At 35.4% G+C, this 19,490-nt stretch overlaps 1 protein-coding gene across 1 annotated transcript in view; it reads right to left on the reverse strand.

The window, feature by feature from the left end:
• CFAP46 (cilia and flagella associated protein 46) overlaps positions 1-19,361 on the reverse strand; it is a 73,339-nt gene extending 53,978 nt beyond the window's left edge. Inside the window, 11 exon segments of the mRNA XM_040564064.1 lie at positions 1,465-1,655; positions 2,218-2,316; positions 4,372-4,471; positions 5,445-5,552; positions 6,435-6,529; positions 7,957-8,080; positions 13,466-13,630; positions 14,152-14,216; positions 17,467-17,598; positions 18,507-18,631; positions 19,313-19,361. Of these exon segments, the coding sequence (XP_040419998.1) occupies positions 1,465-1,655; positions 2,218-2,316; positions 4,372-4,471; positions 5,445-5,552; positions 6,435-6,529; positions 7,957-8,080; positions 13,466-13,630; positions 14,152-14,216; positions 17,467-17,598; positions 18,507-18,631; positions 19,313-19,361 (1,253 nt within the window).
• Positions 19,362-19,490: the final 129 nt, after the last annotated feature.

Here is a 19,490-nt window from a genome sequence, read left to right on the forward strand (position 1 = left end):
CAGCTCATGACAGGTGTACATACTCACTGCAGTCAGTGCCTTTGCCTAGACTGCTGAAAACCACTCCATGAAGTCAATACATTTTCACTGAAAACTGCATGCTCTCCAGACCTGGGTACACTACACTCCCAATTCATCACCTGCCCCAGGAAGCTGTTCATAGCAGCTGTAAGCTATACATTATTTTAGATTATTTCCAGGCAAAAATAGATAGATAGATAGATAGATAGATAGATAGATAGATGAAAGCAATGTTAGGAAAAACAGAAAAACAGAACAGGAGGGTTTTCAGTGCCTCTAGGATATCAAATGTCCTGCAAAGAACTAATGTATGCCCACATTAGAGTAAAGCTGACTGAGCAGCAAGTATTGCCCTTATGCTGCTGACCAAAGCAGTTAGAATTAATGCCACAATCAAAAGAGAAACTAAAACAGACAAGTTCATAGAGACGAGTGAATTCATTCAGTCTTTAGTGATAATACCGCCTCATAGCTGAGGTTGAGTATACAGGATTTTCAAGAATATACAAATAACAAAAGCCAAAACTCCAACCACCAAAAATCAAATTTGCAAGCTTTTAGAGAGAAACTGTCATTAATGAAACTTAGTATAAATATCAAAGCCATGTATGTTGATAATTCACTCTTTATATGGGAAGTGTTAAGGAACGCTTGCATATATAGTAATACAAAACAGTGCGTTTTATAAGTGTACATCTCCTCCTTCAGGCTTCTGTTTCCTCTTCATGCAACTGAAAGTTTACATTTTAAGGCCACTGAAAATATAGTCCTTACTTTACTTTGAAATAAATTTATCACAAACCATCTACTGTTCTTAAATGACAGATTGTGTCCATTGTAATAGTAGCTTTACTACAAAAGTTATGATCTTTGTTCTTACTAGTCAGTCCATGTAAAGGTCCAAATTTACTTAGGTTTGCTTGTTACACTCAGAGAAAAATGTAAAACTATTTAGGTGCTTATGACAAAGTGCAGCATAAATATAGAGATGTTGACTATATCTAAAAATAATAAATTCGCTTAACACTGCAGGTTTTTCAATTACAAACAAGTATCACGGAAGATACAAAAGTAGTATTTTGCAAGCAGTGTTTCATTTGATATGTAACAGTGAAGTCAGGATGTATTTTTAAAGTAAATTTTTAATTGTATGTTTTTATCCAAAAAAGTGGTGTTAGTACAAGAACCTGTATTCCAACACATTTATATGAATGGGACCTATACTTAAACGACTAATGAGGAAATGTACACAGTATATGCAGATGTTAACTTGTCACAAGCTAGTGCAAAAATTTTCAGACTCTTAACATCATACAGTTTGAGTTTTTATGAGTTTGATGCCACATTTAAATTGCTTAGTTCTTTATTATGATCTGTATTTTCTTTTCAGTCATTAGAGCTTTCAAAGTAACTGATAAGAATGTACACAGCATAAAAAGCTACCTGTCAATCTCTTCAAGGACATCAGCAACTGCTATCAGTGGTTTTCGCACATGTTGATGCAAATTTTGTTGGAGTAGTGGTAAGCACAGATTCCATTGGGTTGTGCAAACAACCTGAATCACATCAGGATCTCCCAACTGAACTGCATGTTGCAAGGTTAACTCAAGATTTTTTATCAATTTCAGCTGAGCCTACACAAAAGAAAAATTGCTTAGCATATACTGCATTTAATGAATACATCTTCTTATATACTCCTCTAAATTCTAAATTTAGGCTCCTACTTTTGATGCTCTAAATTATAACCAAGTCCACTGACTATGGAAATCTAAAAAAAATCCTTCCCAGTGTGACAATTTGTCAGGAATAACCCAAATTTTTCGGAAATAAGGATTTGCATGAGATTGCCTTTAATATGCAATAATACACCTTCCATAAATGTAAAATATGAAAAAAATATAGTATTGCCTTTGCATGCTTCAATGCTACCATCTTTACTCTTAGAAATTAATATATTATGAATCTTTATTATCAGACTGAAGACTTAAGAAAGGAATATATGACTATTGTTTATTTCTCTGTTTTATTCTTGCCAGCCCAACTTCCTGCTTTCTTCTTGGAAGACCAATTAGAAAGAATATAATGCTTAAAGCAATTTCTGATCAGTGTAATGGAATTAAGACACACAAGTCCAGTGCAATTTGCATATTTCACAAACTAAGCCTTTTATTTTTCTCTCAAAGCTAAAGAACATACCTCAACAACTCCTTTGGTATAAGTCACAATTTTAGGGCCAAATTTTTGAATTTCATATTCACATTCCAGGCATTCTACTTCAATAAGTTTCCCTTGTTCCTATGAAGGATTGATACAAAATGATGATTTTAATAATTAAAAAGGAATATGATTCAGACTAAAACCATGCAATTATGCTAATACTCCATTGTAATACCTTTTTGAAAATCCAACTGTACTAGCTAATTAATTGAAACAATAAAAGAGGGATTAGAATTCGTTATAGTATAGTGTTATTAAGATGGTATATTATTGGAATAAACAAGAGACAGTTGAGACAGTAATGAATAATCTTAATGGGTTGCGCAACCTGTAAGTGAAAAAAGGTCAGATTTTTAACACTTCAGGAAGAATCTGACTATCAAATCATACAAATTATATGATTGTATAATCTCAGATACATTGTATTTGGTTTCATATGGAGCAGTAGAAAAAGCCATGACTGCATCTCCATTCATTATTCATTACAAACTGTTATCAAATCACTCAGCATGACCTGTATTATCTTTATGTTTCCATGGTCCTGAAAAACTTCAGTGAACATAGAACTATCAGTATCATCCAAAATACATCAGCATTTGGCAAAAGCCAAAGAACTGGAATTTTTCTTACAGCACCATAAAGAAATTACTGTAGCAATGATTCACAGCAATCTGAAGATAGTCACTTTAACACCCACTACTTCTAAGGGAGATGAGAAGGTTGATATAGAAGCACAACTTCTCTACTGCTGCCACTGAAGGGTTACTTGCTGTTACTGTCTATAAAAATATTGAAACTAAATCCTAATCAACCCTTGATCTAGAGAATTTAAACACATTCTAGGTGAATGCAATTTAAACACATTCTAGGTGAATGCTATGTAACTGTGTACAACCTCAGACTTGCGGGAATTTTTCAGAAAAAAAAAAAGGGGGGGGGCCTGAGGCAGACATCTGGAATGAAAAATTTCAGTTAGGATAAGTAAAATCTACATTACAAGTAACTCACAGTAGGATCATTACAAGAGAAATATGGACTGGTATGTTTGGCGGTATTTGCCATTGCAATTTCATTACATGCGCTTGAGTATTTCAGGTAAGTAAAGACTTACATGGGCATAACAACACTATCAGGCACTTTTACATACGTTTTTTTTTCTGAAAAACATACTTGTTATCTGAATACAGTGGTGAACAGTTCTGCTTATCAACCAAGAAGGAAGTGAAAAAATTGCAGAGCTACGTGGACATAAGAATCAAAAAAGGATATACACATTGAAAGACCAGTTATTACAGAGACGACACAAAATTTCCATCTAGGAATACATCTACAGTAGCATTATAATAAAAATACTACAGAAGACTAAAAACTACTAAATCTCATCAAGCAACGCATCGAACAACAATTTGCTGGAAAAGGAAAATGAGTAATTCCTACCAGAAGAAACTGGGAATGGTACAGGAACAAATATTGTCAGAAGAGATCCACATAAAGGATTAAGGATTAGGGTACAATGTCTCTAGATTTCTCTTTCCAGTGAAGGAACAATACTGCTTAAGACCTAGTTCCCAGAAAAGATAGCAATCTGGGGACTGTTTTCTGTCAAGCTTTTTTGAACTCCTCTATCTACAAGTTCCATAATCACGCTTCAGACAAACGCAGTTTTCTCCTCAGCAAAATTAGAATTCATATGCAGCTCTGCAAAGTTGATACTGTATTCATAAAGACTAAAGTGAACATACAGAACATTAATTGCTTTTAGAGCTTACATCTAGGTGACTAATTACAATCTCAATGGGTAGACTAGTTAAATCTTCAAAACCTGCAAGCAACACTTAACATCCAATCAAAACATTCTACAGACGACATTTACAAATAAAGGCAGAAATGTACAGGTAACATTTATTTGCTGAAACTTTCCGTACTGCTCATTACCCTATACTATCTATACTCTAATTTCTGACCTTACATCCTCTTTCTAGTTTAGGAATGGATTATTTATGCAAGTAATAACGATTTATATTAATCAGTATATAAGCAATACAGAGAAGAAGACAGAAGAACCCAGAACCATCAGCATTATTTTTAAAGTAGAATCATTGTCAAAAAAAATCATTTCTAATTAATACTTACAGTAATGCCAGCTTTCTTCAAATCAAGTATACAATCATGCGTAAGCTTAATGCAGTTTACTTTCACAGAAAAACGAGCCAATTCCAGGATCAAAGGAATTCTTCAAAAACAGAAAAACATCACTTCAGAGAATCTGACACTCCTCTTTAATGGAATCAGAAAAACATTGTATGAAACTAACCTTGTGCAATATATCTGAAACTCTTGAAGGTATCTGAATATTAGAAGATGTGATTTTACCAGTAATGCTCACAGTCAGTAAGGAAAAAGATGGAAGTTGGTTGGATGAAAAATACAAAAATTCAGCTGTTTATGGAAAATAACTAGTATACTTCTAATGTATTCCTGCAAAAATTGTTTCTGAATAACATAACACAATGAAGGACTAAATGTATGCAGTACAAAGGTGGTGAAATAGGAAATGGGTTAAATTGCAGGTAATTCTGCAAACAATGCAGTCAACTGGCACACATCTTGAGAAACAGTCAAATACAACGGTATTTGACTGTTTCAAATTCTTTAAAAAAATAGGAACACACAACTGTCATGGTAGGAGACTTCTGAATATTTTGGAACTCAGTAAATAACCAAATGAGTCCCACTGTCTGCACTAGAAGTAATAAGAAAACTGAGTATAGTCAGAAAAGATTGAACTTCATATTCAAAAATGTACTATTACTTCCATATTTAACAGCTGTGATCTAACTACTAGAATAGAGTTTGGTTTTGTCTGCATTTAAAATTACACTGAAGAATTGGGAAGGATTCAAAGAAAAGCTAAAAATGAACTACAGTTTGAAAAGCACTTGCCAATTCAAAGACCTTTTAAAATCTCATTTTATCAACACGACAAGTCTAAGGAAAGAATTAATGTTATACAGATGGCTATATGGAGGAAGATACTTAGTCTTGGGTTCTTTAATAGGGCGTTTGTGTTTTTTTTTAAGATGACCTAAGCTTTAATGCATCAAAAACTATTGTGAGGTCATACTCTTCAAGATTTTGTCACACTTTGGTGGAAGCAGCATCAGCTTCAGCATCAACTTTCAGGGGGCTGTGACAAGTAAACTCACTTCATACTGGCAACAGATGCTGGAGGTACATCATACTGCTTCAGAAGTTCATACAGAGAATACAGAGTTGTGGTGGCATCACTTGGAAATTCATTTCTGTCCCACTGCCTGCAATATGTTAGGAATTGATCATTACTTATCACAGGAAATATTTCAATTTTTTAATTCAATAATAATTCTCCTAACTTCAGAGCAGATGGATCTTAGTCCAATATATTAGTGGATTATCTAGACTATGAAATATTAAAAATAAATAATAATAAAAATAAAAATAAAATAAAATAAAATAAAATAAAAATAAAATAAAAATGTCAACAAAACTCACTTCAGTATACCAAGTAAGGTTCTCAGAGAACCAGATACAAAGCACAAAGAACAGAATATTCCAGAATAAGAATTAATATTTGAGGCAGTAAATTTTATTTCAAAGGCAAAGAAATATGGTGTGCAAAACTCCTTTCCCTTAATGTCAATATGAATTATTCCACTATGAAAAGAATTAGTACTTTTAAAAGTGGAACTGTTGAGACACTGAAAAAAATCATGTGGAATTCTGTTACAGTCTAATTTTCAAAATTGCTTTCCTGTAAAATTTAAAGTTTTAGAAAATACCATGCTTCCCATCCTTGTGATTCATCCATTATATTTCAGATGTGATTCCTCTTCTCTATCTTTACTTTCTTATATATGACTTGTGTACCAAGCCACAATCTGCTAGATACAAAAACGTCTTTCAATCTCTTGTAAATTCTTTCACTTGAGACTGTCAGTACAACACACTATTCTACACATTCCCCAAGAATTCTCTCACCTTTTAGCTATGGCAGTTTTCTGGGCAGGACTGAGATTCACTACTCAAAACTGTTTCCGTTAGAGAAACTAATCTTTGTAGTATGGTCTTCTACTGGCATATGAGATATCAGAACCAGACTCTACTTCTGTAATATCAAGTATCAAAATCCAAGGGAAAGGATACAGTTTAGTACTCACGATTTTATCATTTGCATTTTATAAATCACTGACAAATGGATGGAATTTTGTATTTCCTTCTCCATCTGGGAAATATCCACTAGTTTGTGGTATACCTATAAAATAATAATTTCATTATTAATCAACTAAATAAGCCAATGAAGGACAGACACTCAACAAGGCTAAAATAAATCATGTATGTTGATTGTAGGCTTTAAGGGCAATGGACTTTAATGGACGTTAAGGGCAATGAAATTACTATGATAATCTATGTTGTTTTGCATACATACCACTTAGTAAAGCTGTATTAATTTTCACATGCTGAGGATCAGAAATATTAGCAGAAATCTAAATCTGGAACTATCATCTGAGTTAGATTTCTAATTAATCCATTTTTAGAACATTCTGATAACACTCATTCTGAAATCATCTCATCCAGATAAGGGAAATTAGACTTATTGAAATTTAACTGCAACTATAAATTAAATATAACAGAAATATTACAAAGAAATTACAATGTACTGTAGTTACTTCAATTTATCTGTAGAGTTACATATTAGACATGTAACAACATTTCTTCTGACCCTCTGACACTGACTGTCCATAGCAATCAATAATGATTACTTAAATTGTAATGGAACACTATATTTTGTAGGACTTGATTATGCTGTCATTAAAGCATCCAATAGTGTAGATCATACTTCTGTAGCTCTGCTGATAAACATAGCCCAAGGAAACTTTTAGAACTACTTTATTCTTCTAAGACAAATGTTTAGTAGCTTTGTTCAAAATTGCCTCTAAAAAAAAAAAAAAATAATAATTTTGATCCCTTGCCTAAATGTCATTGCTTCACTAATTTCATACCTCTGAAGGTCATTAAGGTTCTCTTAATTCAAATGCTAAAGAACACAGAACATAAACATCATCTTTTGAAATGCAGTGGAAATGCGTAATTAAGACAAAAAAGAGTGTAGCAGGGAACATAGAAGGAGTGCTTAAGAATATGACTGCATGCAACTCCAAAGTTTTATTTGCCTATTTCTGCTTTTGTCACATCTATCTTCACCCTCTTATTTCCCAAATTAAGGTCATGCAAAAAAATGTGAACTAATATCATATACTCTGATTCCCAGAACTCTTTATAGGGTACACATTGGGTCATTTAAGTATATTTCAGCATAAGAATAGTCGACAAAAGCTAAATAGAGCCTAGCTTTTTTTTTTTCCAGTGGCATAAAACAGGTGAAGTTACCTATTACACCATCTGTGGTAACAGCAATTATTCCCACACAGATTTTTTAGGGGTAGCAACAGTTTTCCTTATAATATTACGGTGTACTGAAATAACATGGAGCAGAAAGGAGCTCTTTAGCTTAGAGTATGAAAAATACAAACAATAAAAATATCTGCTTATCTGGTGTATCATTTGTTAGTTCACAACATTTAAGTACAGGAAATAAAATACTTAAAAATAACAAGGATGTTAATAAATGTAGAGAAAGCTCCTGTCTTACTGGGAATTATAAATATTTTACAGCATTACCATTAAAGAAAATATTTGAGAGTATTTATCTGGAACATTTTCCTTAATAAAGACTGCTGCAGTAGATGAAAACTCTTTTGCTTCTTTCAGTTTTGAAGCATCGAGGAGGCACTCAAGTAAATTTCTGCAGATTAAATAAATATTTGTATTAAATATTTATCAATGTTTTCTGAAACAATTCTTATTCATATTTTTTCAAGAGACATTGACTCAACAAAGAGAACTTCTAACTTTTATGCATTTGTTTCTTCCAGAAAATACACAGCTCTTAATATCCATTTATAACAGATCACAAAAATAATCTTGGAAAAGGTGATTTTTCTGAACACTCTGCACAACAAGACACCTGGAATTAAAATGATCAATGATTTAACACTGCATGAAGGAAAAAAAAAAAAAAAAGGCGAGCTGCATTCTATGGTTCTCCCTTAACTACTGGAAAGGCTAGTATTTCAAAGTCATCTACTAAACGAGAACCCATACATGCTGGAAACTTCAATGTATCTACTGGATTTTCAATCCTTCATCTGTTTTCACTGAAAAAGAGCCTGTGGCTTCATAAAATAAATAATAACAATACCATAGAAATAATAGTAAATTATTCCATAAAAATATAAAAATACAAATATAAGAAAAAATAAAGGTTACCATTAGTTTCAAAACACAAATTCATTGTGTACTTGCTAATTCTCATCAATACCTCAGCAAGATTATGTTTGTTATTAAAAAAACTGTAACGTATTCTATATAACCTTTAGTGTACAACTTGAAATGTTTTGATTTCTTATTTCCCTCCAGTTTCAACTTAGAAAGAAAACACAAAAAATGCTACACAGCAATAAACTATCAAGTCATAGACCAAAGAAATAGAAAAGTTCACAAAGAGAAAGTTAAAAACTGTGGTAGAAGCGTATCAAGAACTGGAAATGGTCTGTAGAATAGCAGACCCAAACATCTCTAAAGAAAGGTTGTCTGATCTTGAAAACTTACATAGACACTCTTTATTTTGCACATAAAACTGTTTCTCTCAGTTATTTGTAGAGGCATCTCGGTGTTTATGATCCAGCTTTACTCAGAGAATCCAAGACAACGATGTAACAATTCATCATTGTTAATTGATATTGTTATGCCATTAGTAATAATGGGTAATAATGTGAATTGTTATCAGAGTACCAATAGTGCACAGTTTTTGGAATTTTTTTTTTGGTTGGTTGTTTGTAACACTTCCATTTATATCTTGTTTAGAAACAAAAATCAACCTGATTCTTTGTTCAGTTCTAGAGCCGAAACCATCAATGGCAAATTAATTTAATATCAGAATCAGGCATTATATAAATATCAATTTCTAACTTTCTGTTTTCCTTATAGTCTGTAAACTAGAAGATTTAAGCTGAGACTCTGCCTGCTTTGCTTCAGTCTTAACCAAAAAATCTCCCATGCCTCAGTGCATGGTGAAACCATTCAAACAGCTTAAGAGCATATCTACTGAAATGGACTGGGGGTCCTAGTGGACAGAAAGACACACACCAGCCAGCAGTGAGGTCTGGCAGCAAAGGCTGCCAACAGCATCTTGGGTTGTACTAACAGGAGCACAGACAGCCGGTCATGTCACTGAGAGGATGGTCCCAGGCTCTTTACTAAGGTGCATGTCAGGAGAGCAAGAGAGAATGGGTGTACACTGCAACTAGGAAACTTCAGTGTGGATCTAAAGAAAAACCTTCTCCCCGTGAGGGCAGTGAAGCAGAGCTACTTCAGCTCAGAGTGGTTTTGCAGTCTCCAGTCTTGACAGCTTCTAGATGCAACTGATTAAAACCTGAACCTGAACCCTGAGCTGAGTCTCTTGAGCAGGAGGTTGGATTACGCATGTCCTGAGGTCCCTTTTCCGCCTGAATTGTCTTGCAATCTTAAAGTATATGCTTTTTATCTATAGACAGTATCTGCCAGGTTTTTGTTTTTGTTTTGTTTTTGAAGCAACATAGTAACTATGTAATGAACTTCTCTCAAACTTTTGGAATAGCTTGTAAAAACAGATACCTTTACCCTTGTTTCAGTTCCACTGTGTTTTCCGAATTTCAAAGCTTCATATTACCTATGTTTTTCTGCTCAACCAACATTATTTTTTTAAATTTATTTTTATGAGGGTTTTGCATATAATTTGCCATTTCTTTTGTTGAAATTGAATACCAAAGACTCAATAGCATGACTAAGCTTCTAATATTGCTTTTCTTTAGTGATCATAGACTTAATGAATTTCTTAGCCAACATGTGCTGCTCAGTCCAGAAATATCTGCTCTTATTAGCAAAAACTTCAAATTATCTAACAGATAGCTCTTGTTCTTAAAATGTGTATCTCAGTAAAATCCGAATTGCAATCAGAATGCAAATCAGACGCTATCAGTTCAGATGCTTTAAAATTAAAATTTACTTTAGAAGAACTTTACATACAAAAAAAGTGAAATTCTGCTAAAAGGTCTGACTCTGAATATCATATCTTTAAATCTACAGCTATATTTAAACAAAAGTAACATTTCAGATCCTCATTTTTGCCTAATTTGTAATAATAAAATTTCTTCTTTTTAGTGAGCAGCTGTCAGAGACACTGAGCACATTTTATTAGTATGTTACTACAATCTTATTTACCATACTTCTCAATTTCTGCAGCACAGCTTCCCCGTTCACTTCTAATCTAAGTCAAGAAATAAGTCATTTAGGTCTTTTAGTTAGATTAATTAAAATGACACAACAATCTAGGCACACCCATAATTTATGCAGTTATACCCTCAAAAGAAACCGGTATCAGTCTTAAATATGTGTAGCTGCTATAAGAAACAAGACACACTGACCCTAACAGCTATCAGATATATTGTACTAAGATGCATGAGCAGGGTGGACTAGATGATGTTGAGAGACCCCTCCCCCTCAACTGTTCAAGTGATTCTGTGAAGATGGGAGAAGAACCAAAGGCGTTTCATGGAGGAAAGGCATGCTTTGGTATAAACGTATGCATTGTTATAAACCAGGACTGTTACCTCAAGCAGTTTAGTCAACCTCTATACTTTGATTCTAAAGAATTAAGGGAGAAATAATCTTTTAACCAGGATCCCACACTTATTAGGAAAATAGTTTCCAAAACCCTCTAGCCTATCTGAAAAAAATTTCCTTTACACATAATTTTTCTTAGCAGAAGTGACTAGGTTTATACATAAAAATGTTTTAATTCTACCATCTGAACAACCAATTGATGATGTCTGAAAAGTAAGATTTATGATGAGCAGCTAAGGGAACTGAGGTTGTTTAGTCCGGGGCAAGGGAGGCTGAGGGGAGACCACATCGCTCTATGCAACTACCTCAAAGGAGAGTGTCGGTCTCATTTCTCAGATGACAAGTGACAAGATGTGAGGAAACAGCTTCGAGTTGCACCAGGGGAGGTTTAGATTTGGTATCGGGAAGCACTTCTTCATGGAGAGGGTGCTTAGGAATTGAAGTGGACTGCCAAGGGAAGTAGTGGATTCCCCATCCCTGGAGGCATTTAAGAGAGATGTGGACATGGCAGTAAGTGACACAGTTCAGTGATGAAACTCAGTACGCTGGGTTGACAGTTGGACTTGATCATGAGGGTCTTTTCCAACCTGAATGATTCCAGGATTCTGTAAGTGTGTGGTGTCATCATATACACACTGTTCCACACACAAAGGGAAGTCAGATTGAGACCACTCACAGCTCAAATAAAAAAAGAAATAACTTTCCAACGGACAGTGATAATTATTTATAATGTACCTTTCTGTTATTCTTATTATGGAAGAAAATATTTGAATGCGATGTATCAAAAAGTAGTAATTTCTTCAGTCTCTTAAAAATAGCAGCTATAGCAGAAAGTAACAACATACTATTTAAAAACCCTGTGATTCTACCTGTCTTTTAAAATGACATTTAATCAGATTGTATTTTTCACTGTCATCTACAAGCAATAAGGACTTTTCAGTCACGCTTAATAAGACTGTCCTTGAAACGAAACTACCTTCGATTGTCCTTGAAACTACCATGTACTTCTTCAGCCACAAACTGTCTTCAGTGAAAACCAATTGCTAAAGATTCTGATTAGAGCTAATTATTTAATTCAGTGTAAATTACACTACACTCACATCTTAACACTACAAATGCAGAAAAAGCTAGGTATTTCCTGAATAGGACACGAGATCAGCTAACAAATTTTAGTTATGACATAGATGTAAACGAGACAGTAACACATTTTTATCCAACCCTGGATTACTAATCTCCTCCCTAAAAATTATTAGACTTCTAATTATATATATATATATTTTTTTGCATAAAGCTTAAAGATATTCTCTGAATTCACCCTGTTGGGAGGTTTAATTCTCAAAAATGCACTAATTACCAGAAAGAAAACCTGCCAGTTTAAAACTTAGCAGCCTTGTTTATGCAAGTTTCTCTTTCACATAACTTTTGGACTTCTGTTTGCCATATGACTGGTTAAAGAAAAGACCCATTTCATTTATACTTTGAAACATTAGGCCAAGCAGTTTATTCAAATTAGTAGGAGTAACCTTTAATTTAATATTGAAGAAAACTACATATAATACTAATCAGAAAGGAAAAGGCTTGATCTGAACTAGTTACATTATTAAGAATCATATAGAACCAGATAGTACTTAAAACATGTGACTAACAACATGAAAAAAAAACAACACAAAACCATCACTACTGGTGATGACTCATCTGTTTTCTTAATGTTGCATTTCCAATATATTTATTCTGCTCACTGAACTTGTTTTTCTTAAAATTTCATTTCAACATACAGCTATAGACTAACAAGAGAAATTACGGTAAGAAAGATAGCTAAGATAAACACATATATAAAATCTTCAGAATGAAGAAGTAAATTAGAAGATACACTCTCACAGCCTTACCAGGCTGTTTCTTTCTCATCAGGCATCAGAGGACAGAAAAGGTCTTTGATTATCTATTTAAACATTATGTTTCCTTACCTGAAGAAAAAGGTTCTTAAAGAAAACTGGAGTTTGTATTTCTCCGCACTTCAAAGGACTACACATAAGCAATGTGTCGAACACTACATCTGAAATGACTGTGACAGTTCAGATAGGACTTGGGTCTGACTGCATCTGCTACTAACATTTTAACCTCAAAGTCAATATTAAAAGGAAGAATTATGTGTATATTTATATATTGTTAAAAAGTTATGAATTACGATTCCCAGGGTGGTGAAGCATTGGAATGGGCTGCCCAGGGAAGTGGTGGAGTTCCCTACCCCTGGAGGTATTTAAAAGATGTGTGGATGTGGCACTAAGGGACATATTATAGTGATGGGACTCAGTAGGCCAGGTTGACAGTTGGACTGATGATTTCAAAGGTCTTTTCCAACCTAAATGATTCTATAATAAAATAAACATTATTAAAAACTACCTCAGGTGGCAGCCACATGCACAAAAGGACTGCAGAATACACATATGGAAATTACAATTAAACTTACATCATGAGTTCTGCTCTCCATTCACTGTCTGGCTCTTCAGTTTGGTTTAATGCTTTAACAATCTGAGACAGGCTGGGAACAAGGTAACAGCGGAATCCAGGCTTAAGATATGGTCTCACAAATTGCCAATAAAGAACTGAGGCATTATATATCAAAAAATAGTATCTGAAAAAAAAAAGAATCAAGAATGGAGGATTTCATGTACTTAGATTAACATGAAACTACAGAGTAAGAATTTTAAGACACTCCTAAGAAATAAAAATTTGAACTTTTCCTACTGAAGTTCCTGAATTAACCTTGACTCAGAACTTTGAGCACATGTACAGCATAGGAAGAATAAGACAACTGTTAAGACTACACTTTACCCAGTAATTAACTACTTAAAATAAGCTAAAATGGTGCTCTCCTCCTCCAGAGCATAAATACGAAAGGGGAAGAAAAGCCCTGAGATATCTACCAGGTTTAAACAGTCTGATTCATCCTGTTTATTTAATACTATTACAGTATTCCTATACTGTCACAGCATGCACAGTAGTTAAAGAAATAAAGTAACAAATTGGAAGGGAAATCCACCAAGAAAAAAAAAAAAAGACTATCTCGTGGAAAGCTGAGACAAACAACTATGAAAACCTAACTCACTAACATCTCCTGAGATTTAAAGAGTAAATACTATCAGGAGGTCCTACCTTCGATCACGTGTTGCAAAATCTATTGCTTTCATAAAAAACAGCACAAACTTTTCAAATGCTTCCTAAAATAGAGCAAACATGATTTAGGAAATTTGTACATAGCCTTTATAAATCACCAATACATTATTTTCATATTTCAATATGTTCATGTCTCATCATGTTTATTTTCAGACCATTCTCAATTAAACCATGTTGTCATAATAACTTGTTGCCATACACCAGAACAACTAAAAAACGGTAGCATTGCCTATTACCATGCTTGCCGGATTTCAAAATTTCATACTATTTTTTCTTTAATTTCTGCCAAAGTTTAATCATTAGGACTGAAATTGTCCAAAGCTGTAAAGTTGGGTCCTTTTAAATTTTTCAGCAAAGAAAGCTCAGAAATTTCCAAGAGGAAAGCCAGGAAAAAAATACTGGTTTTTTACATTAAAAAAACTCAGGTATCATTTTCTTCGGAAAAGTTCCAACATGCCATACTCGTAATCATTTGTCAACTGAATGCTGTCAGGCTTGTTCTTTTAATTGTCAATGCTGCTGAAAAGCAGCTTTTCAGGAAAAACAAACAAACAAACAAAACCACGAAAAACAGGGGGCCTGGTGGATACCAGCTTGAACATAAGCCAGCAACTTATGCAAGTGAGTTTGCAGCAAAGGAGGTGAGCCATTATCCTGGGCTGCATAAGGCCAACTGTCACCAGCAGGCTGAGGGAGGTGACCCTTCCCCTCTGTTTTGCACTGGTGAGACCACACCTGGAGAGCTGGGTCCAGTTATGGGCTTCCACAGGACAAGAGAGACATGGACATACTGGAAAGAGTCCAGGGAAGGACCACAAATAGGGTCAGTAAGGGTCTAGAGCATCTCACCTATAAGGGAAGGCTGAGAGAGCTGTGACTGCTGAGCATGGAGAAAAGAAGGCTCAGAGGATCTTATCAGTGCATACAAATTACTGAAGGGAGGGTGCAAAAAAGATGCATCCAGGCTTTCTTCAGTAGTGTCCAGCAACAGGACGGGAGGCAATGGGCACAAACTGAAATACAGGAGGTCTCCTCCGAACACAAGACAACACTTTTCTATTGTGAGTGTGACTGACCACTGCCAGAGGTTGCCCAGAGAAGTTGTAGAGTCACGATCTCTGTGAGATATTCAAAAGCTGTCTGGACTTGGTCCTGGAAAACCACCTCCGGGTGGCCCTGCTGGGAGCAGATGAACTCCACAGGTCCCCTCCAGCATTTACCATTCCATACTTTCTTTGAAACAGCAGTCAAATCCAGTAAGCTGCAAATCCATTTTCAATTTATATATGCATTCAATTATGTTTTACATTTTAGGTATAACATTCCTTTAAGCTTCCACATAGAGTGAGCTTGCTTCCACATGGACTGAGCAAGACTTTCCGAAGAATTGCAAAAAGCTATACTGAACAGCTTTCTACCGACCTAAGAGGTCCTCTCAGTGGTTTCTCTCTCGCAGCCATTCAGCACCAAAGTGATCAGGCTAGGACAGGGAAAAAGCGAAGAAAGTAGAGATAAGGAACCTAAAGAGCTGGATAACAGGATGGGATACTTGTAAAATGAAATGTGTATTGAGAGCACAAATGATGACAGGAAGGAACACGAGGTTTAGAGAAGACAAGAACTAACTGAAGAGACTGTGGCTGAGAAAAAGATAGACAGGAGAAAAAACATATGGTGAAAAGCAAAGGTACAAGAGGAATAGAAATCTGGTGAAGAAGAATAAGATTGGGAGAAACTAGAATTTGGGAACATAAGGAAGGGATTTTTGAAAGTCTGTGAGAAAGACACAGTGGAAGCGGAAAAGCAGAAGTGGAAGTAGGTGGGCAAGAAGGGGATGATGCCAAAGGGCTCTGTATAGTGTGACAAAACATAATAATAAAACTCTAGGAGAGATGAGACTGATTTACTGGATTCTGGGATTGGTGTAAGAAGGTTACTGAGCAATGAGTGGGAACTGCCCAGATAAAGGGAAAAACAGGATCAAGAGCCTGAGAGGTGACAGATTTGAAAGTAGAAAAGTCACAACTGGCACATAAGAATTTAAGAGTCTTAGTCGACTAACAAGGTTTTCCCAGGATGTAAACCAAAAGTAAGGACAATTTTATCCGGTTTCTAAATGAATGATGATTACTAGTGGTAGACCATGTGTAGTTGTGCCACTCACTCTTTCATAAATGTCCTAGGAACACAGCAGTGAACAATCCTCACAACTGACAAAAAGTGTACCTTAAAAGCACATTAGAACACATGGCACAAGGGAGCCACAGCTGGGATTGCACATGCATGAATGGTTCTGAACTTCTATCAAATTGACAAGAGCAAAGAAGAAAACAGCAAAATTTGGCTGACATTTATAGAACATCACAGTCCAGTTTGATTAATTTAGAAAGATAACACATGTGCTCTGAGAAGGCAAAGAAAGCACAGATACCAGTTAGGGAAAAGTTTTTTTTTCCAGCTAATGAAAAGTTTCTAGCTTGAAAGGTAATTCAGAAACATTATTAAAATAAACTATAGGACTATCCGTCAGAGAGATTTGTGAATGCAAATTACACAAACACTTAACACCTGTTAAAGCCATTTCAGATCAGAGCTTAGGTAACAAATTGTCAAAGCTAAGTGACAACAGTATGAGGAACAGTGAAATACTGAAGACAGAAAATGGGTCCAACTCCATCTGAAATTCAGAAGGAGGTTAAGACCTGCTCATCATGTACAAACAACAGAGTATAACCAAATACTAGCACAAAGGAGCTTTTAGAAGCAGAAGTATACTACTGAGTTGCTATCAGAAAGTTTCAACTCTCATTTCAAAAAGCCACATCCAAAGCACTACATTGAAAGGCAGCTGATCAGTAGCGGAAACACTCTGCCACAGAAGAGAGAAATGAACTGGATGATCTCTCTGAGGTACCTTTAGTACCTTTAGTGTATTTCTGAATGAAACATTTTGCAACTGTTTTTCTGCTTACAACTAAATTTGATCTGAATATATCATATTGATTTAATAGTGAAAAAGTTAACTTTGAAATTATTGACCTTCTGAAAAACCTTCCAAGTGTTGACGTTTTTTCCCAAACACATTTGCAATATTAGTTCAATTCAGCTGATAGCTTTGTTTACTCCCAAATCATACGTTAATGTACTTCCATTTGATTTTTCCCAGAGTTCTGATGACTGACCTTTGTATATTTTAAATGACTGAAAGCTTTGCATTAAAAGCAATACATAAAAACCTAGAACGAATGCTCTTAAGATGTAACTTAATATAATACAACCTTCATCATTTCTCACCAAATTATCTGTAGAGAGTGGAGCGTGCAACTGTCCTTGGCACAAATATGCTCTACCAGTAAACTGGTTTACAGGAAATCTTCCTTTAAAATACATCTGTAGACAGTCACTGCTAATTTGCAGATATCCCAGCTAAGAGAAAAAAAAAGCATTTTAATTTTTTTAAAAAATGCATACCTACTCAAACTGTGTAGCACATAACAGCATTATCAGTATGCAAACAATATACCATAAAGTTGCATTCCACAAGGTCATTAAGTTTTATTAAAATTTAAAGGTAAAATTTTTGTCATTCCAAACATTTAAAAAATGTTTCCTTTATTTAATACAGCTCCTGCATCACTTAGTCATAGAACCCCTTACAGTATACAAAAAAAGTTTCCTTTTTTAGCAGCCATTAATAGAATTAAGATAAAAGCAAAGTTTCTTGTATGATTAAAAAAAAAAAAGTATGTATATTAGCCTGCAGGATTTTGCATGGATGTCAGCGCTGCATCTCTATTTTCAGACAACAGAACAAACTTGGGTGGCTTGCTGCTTGGAAAAAAATAAGTTACTTTATTAGAAACTACGTCTGCTTCAATTCCAATCACTTATACCCACGGATTGAGAATTAAAAAAATACTTCAAAATTAAGAACCTCTACCATATGTTATGGAAGTCAGCTCAAAAAGCGACAGTTTTTCATAATTAGAATGCAACTCTTCCTTCTTTTGGTCCACTAGGGACCATTCATAAACAGATTATATTGTTGACAACAAGAAAAAAAATAAAAGACATGGAAAACTATTTCATATTACAATGGTATGCTTTATATATTTTCGACTAATTATAAACTTTATAAACCACAAGTTACTGATTGATTATAAAGAAGTGATGATTCAGGGAAGAGGCTGAGTTTTAACAAGGAATGCATGCTTACACAATTGCTCTGCAAAAAAAGGAAAGGAAAGTAATATTTAAGTAATAACTTTAACAACTCTAAATACAATATTTCATTTTGTTTTTTTTATTCAACACAGATTAACTAAATTACAAACCTGAAATGCCTGTTCAGCACACAGAACATATAAGTCTGTGCTGAAGTTATCTGATGAGTCAAGTGCAGATCCTCCTTGACAGGCTGATTTGATCAACTCATAAGCATCCTTCAAAGCTTGAACATCTAAAGTAATAGATAATTTATGATTCAAGGTGGACCAATAGACATGTAATTGCATTATTTCAGATCAACTATATAACACCCTCTTCCTCCTTTAAAGAAAGAAATTACCACAGAATCACAATATGGATGGGTTGGCAGGGCCGTTACAACGCACCCTGGTCTCTCCCCCCCCGCCATGGGCAGGACCCCTGCCCCCTGCGCAGGCTGCCCAAAGCCCCCTGCGCAGGCCTTGGGCATTGCCAGGGATGGGGCACCCACGGCTCCTCTGGGCAATTCTAAATTCTAAATTGCCCAGAGGTTTTAATTAGGAATTGCCCCAAAATTATGAATGTTTAGGGAAAAAAGGTCAAGCAAATGTTGTTCAAAGTCAGCAACTGTTGTAAGATGAAGCATTAACAACTCTGGTGCAGTTTAAAATCACTGATGTAAGCAAACAATAAAGTAAATCACTTTGAAGGTCTTAATCGCAACTCGTTGGACCCAAGAATACGTCCTGCTGACAGAACAGCTCGGGATTGGGTCCGTAAGGCTGCTTGATGAAATAAGTTTGACTGGGAGAAAATCAGGCTAAGAAGCACAATTAAAGCGTTCAGAAAAAAAAAATCAAGACCGTACGATTTCTGCACATTCGGAACAGGCGCACATCCCGCGGTGCGGGGCCGCAGCCTGACACCCCCTCACCTCGGCGGCTCCGCGCGGCCAGGAGCCGCTCGCGGATGGCCACGTCCATGTCGCCCCTCCCGCCGCTCTGCCAGGCTCGCCGGAGCCGTTTGCCGACGAGTTCTTCCGACTGCTTCGCCGCACAACCGGGAGAGCAGCCAGGGAACGGCGGGTGTCCGCTCGCCCGCCCGACAGCCCC

The sequence above is a fragment of the Cygnus olor genome, chromosome 7 (genome assembly GCF_009769625.2).
Source record: "Cygnus olor isolate bCygOlo1 chromosome 7, bCygOlo1.pri.v2, whole genome shotgun sequence".
Taxonomy (NCBI): Eukaryota; Metazoa; Chordata; class Aves; order Anseriformes; family Anatidae; genus Cygnus; species Cygnus olor.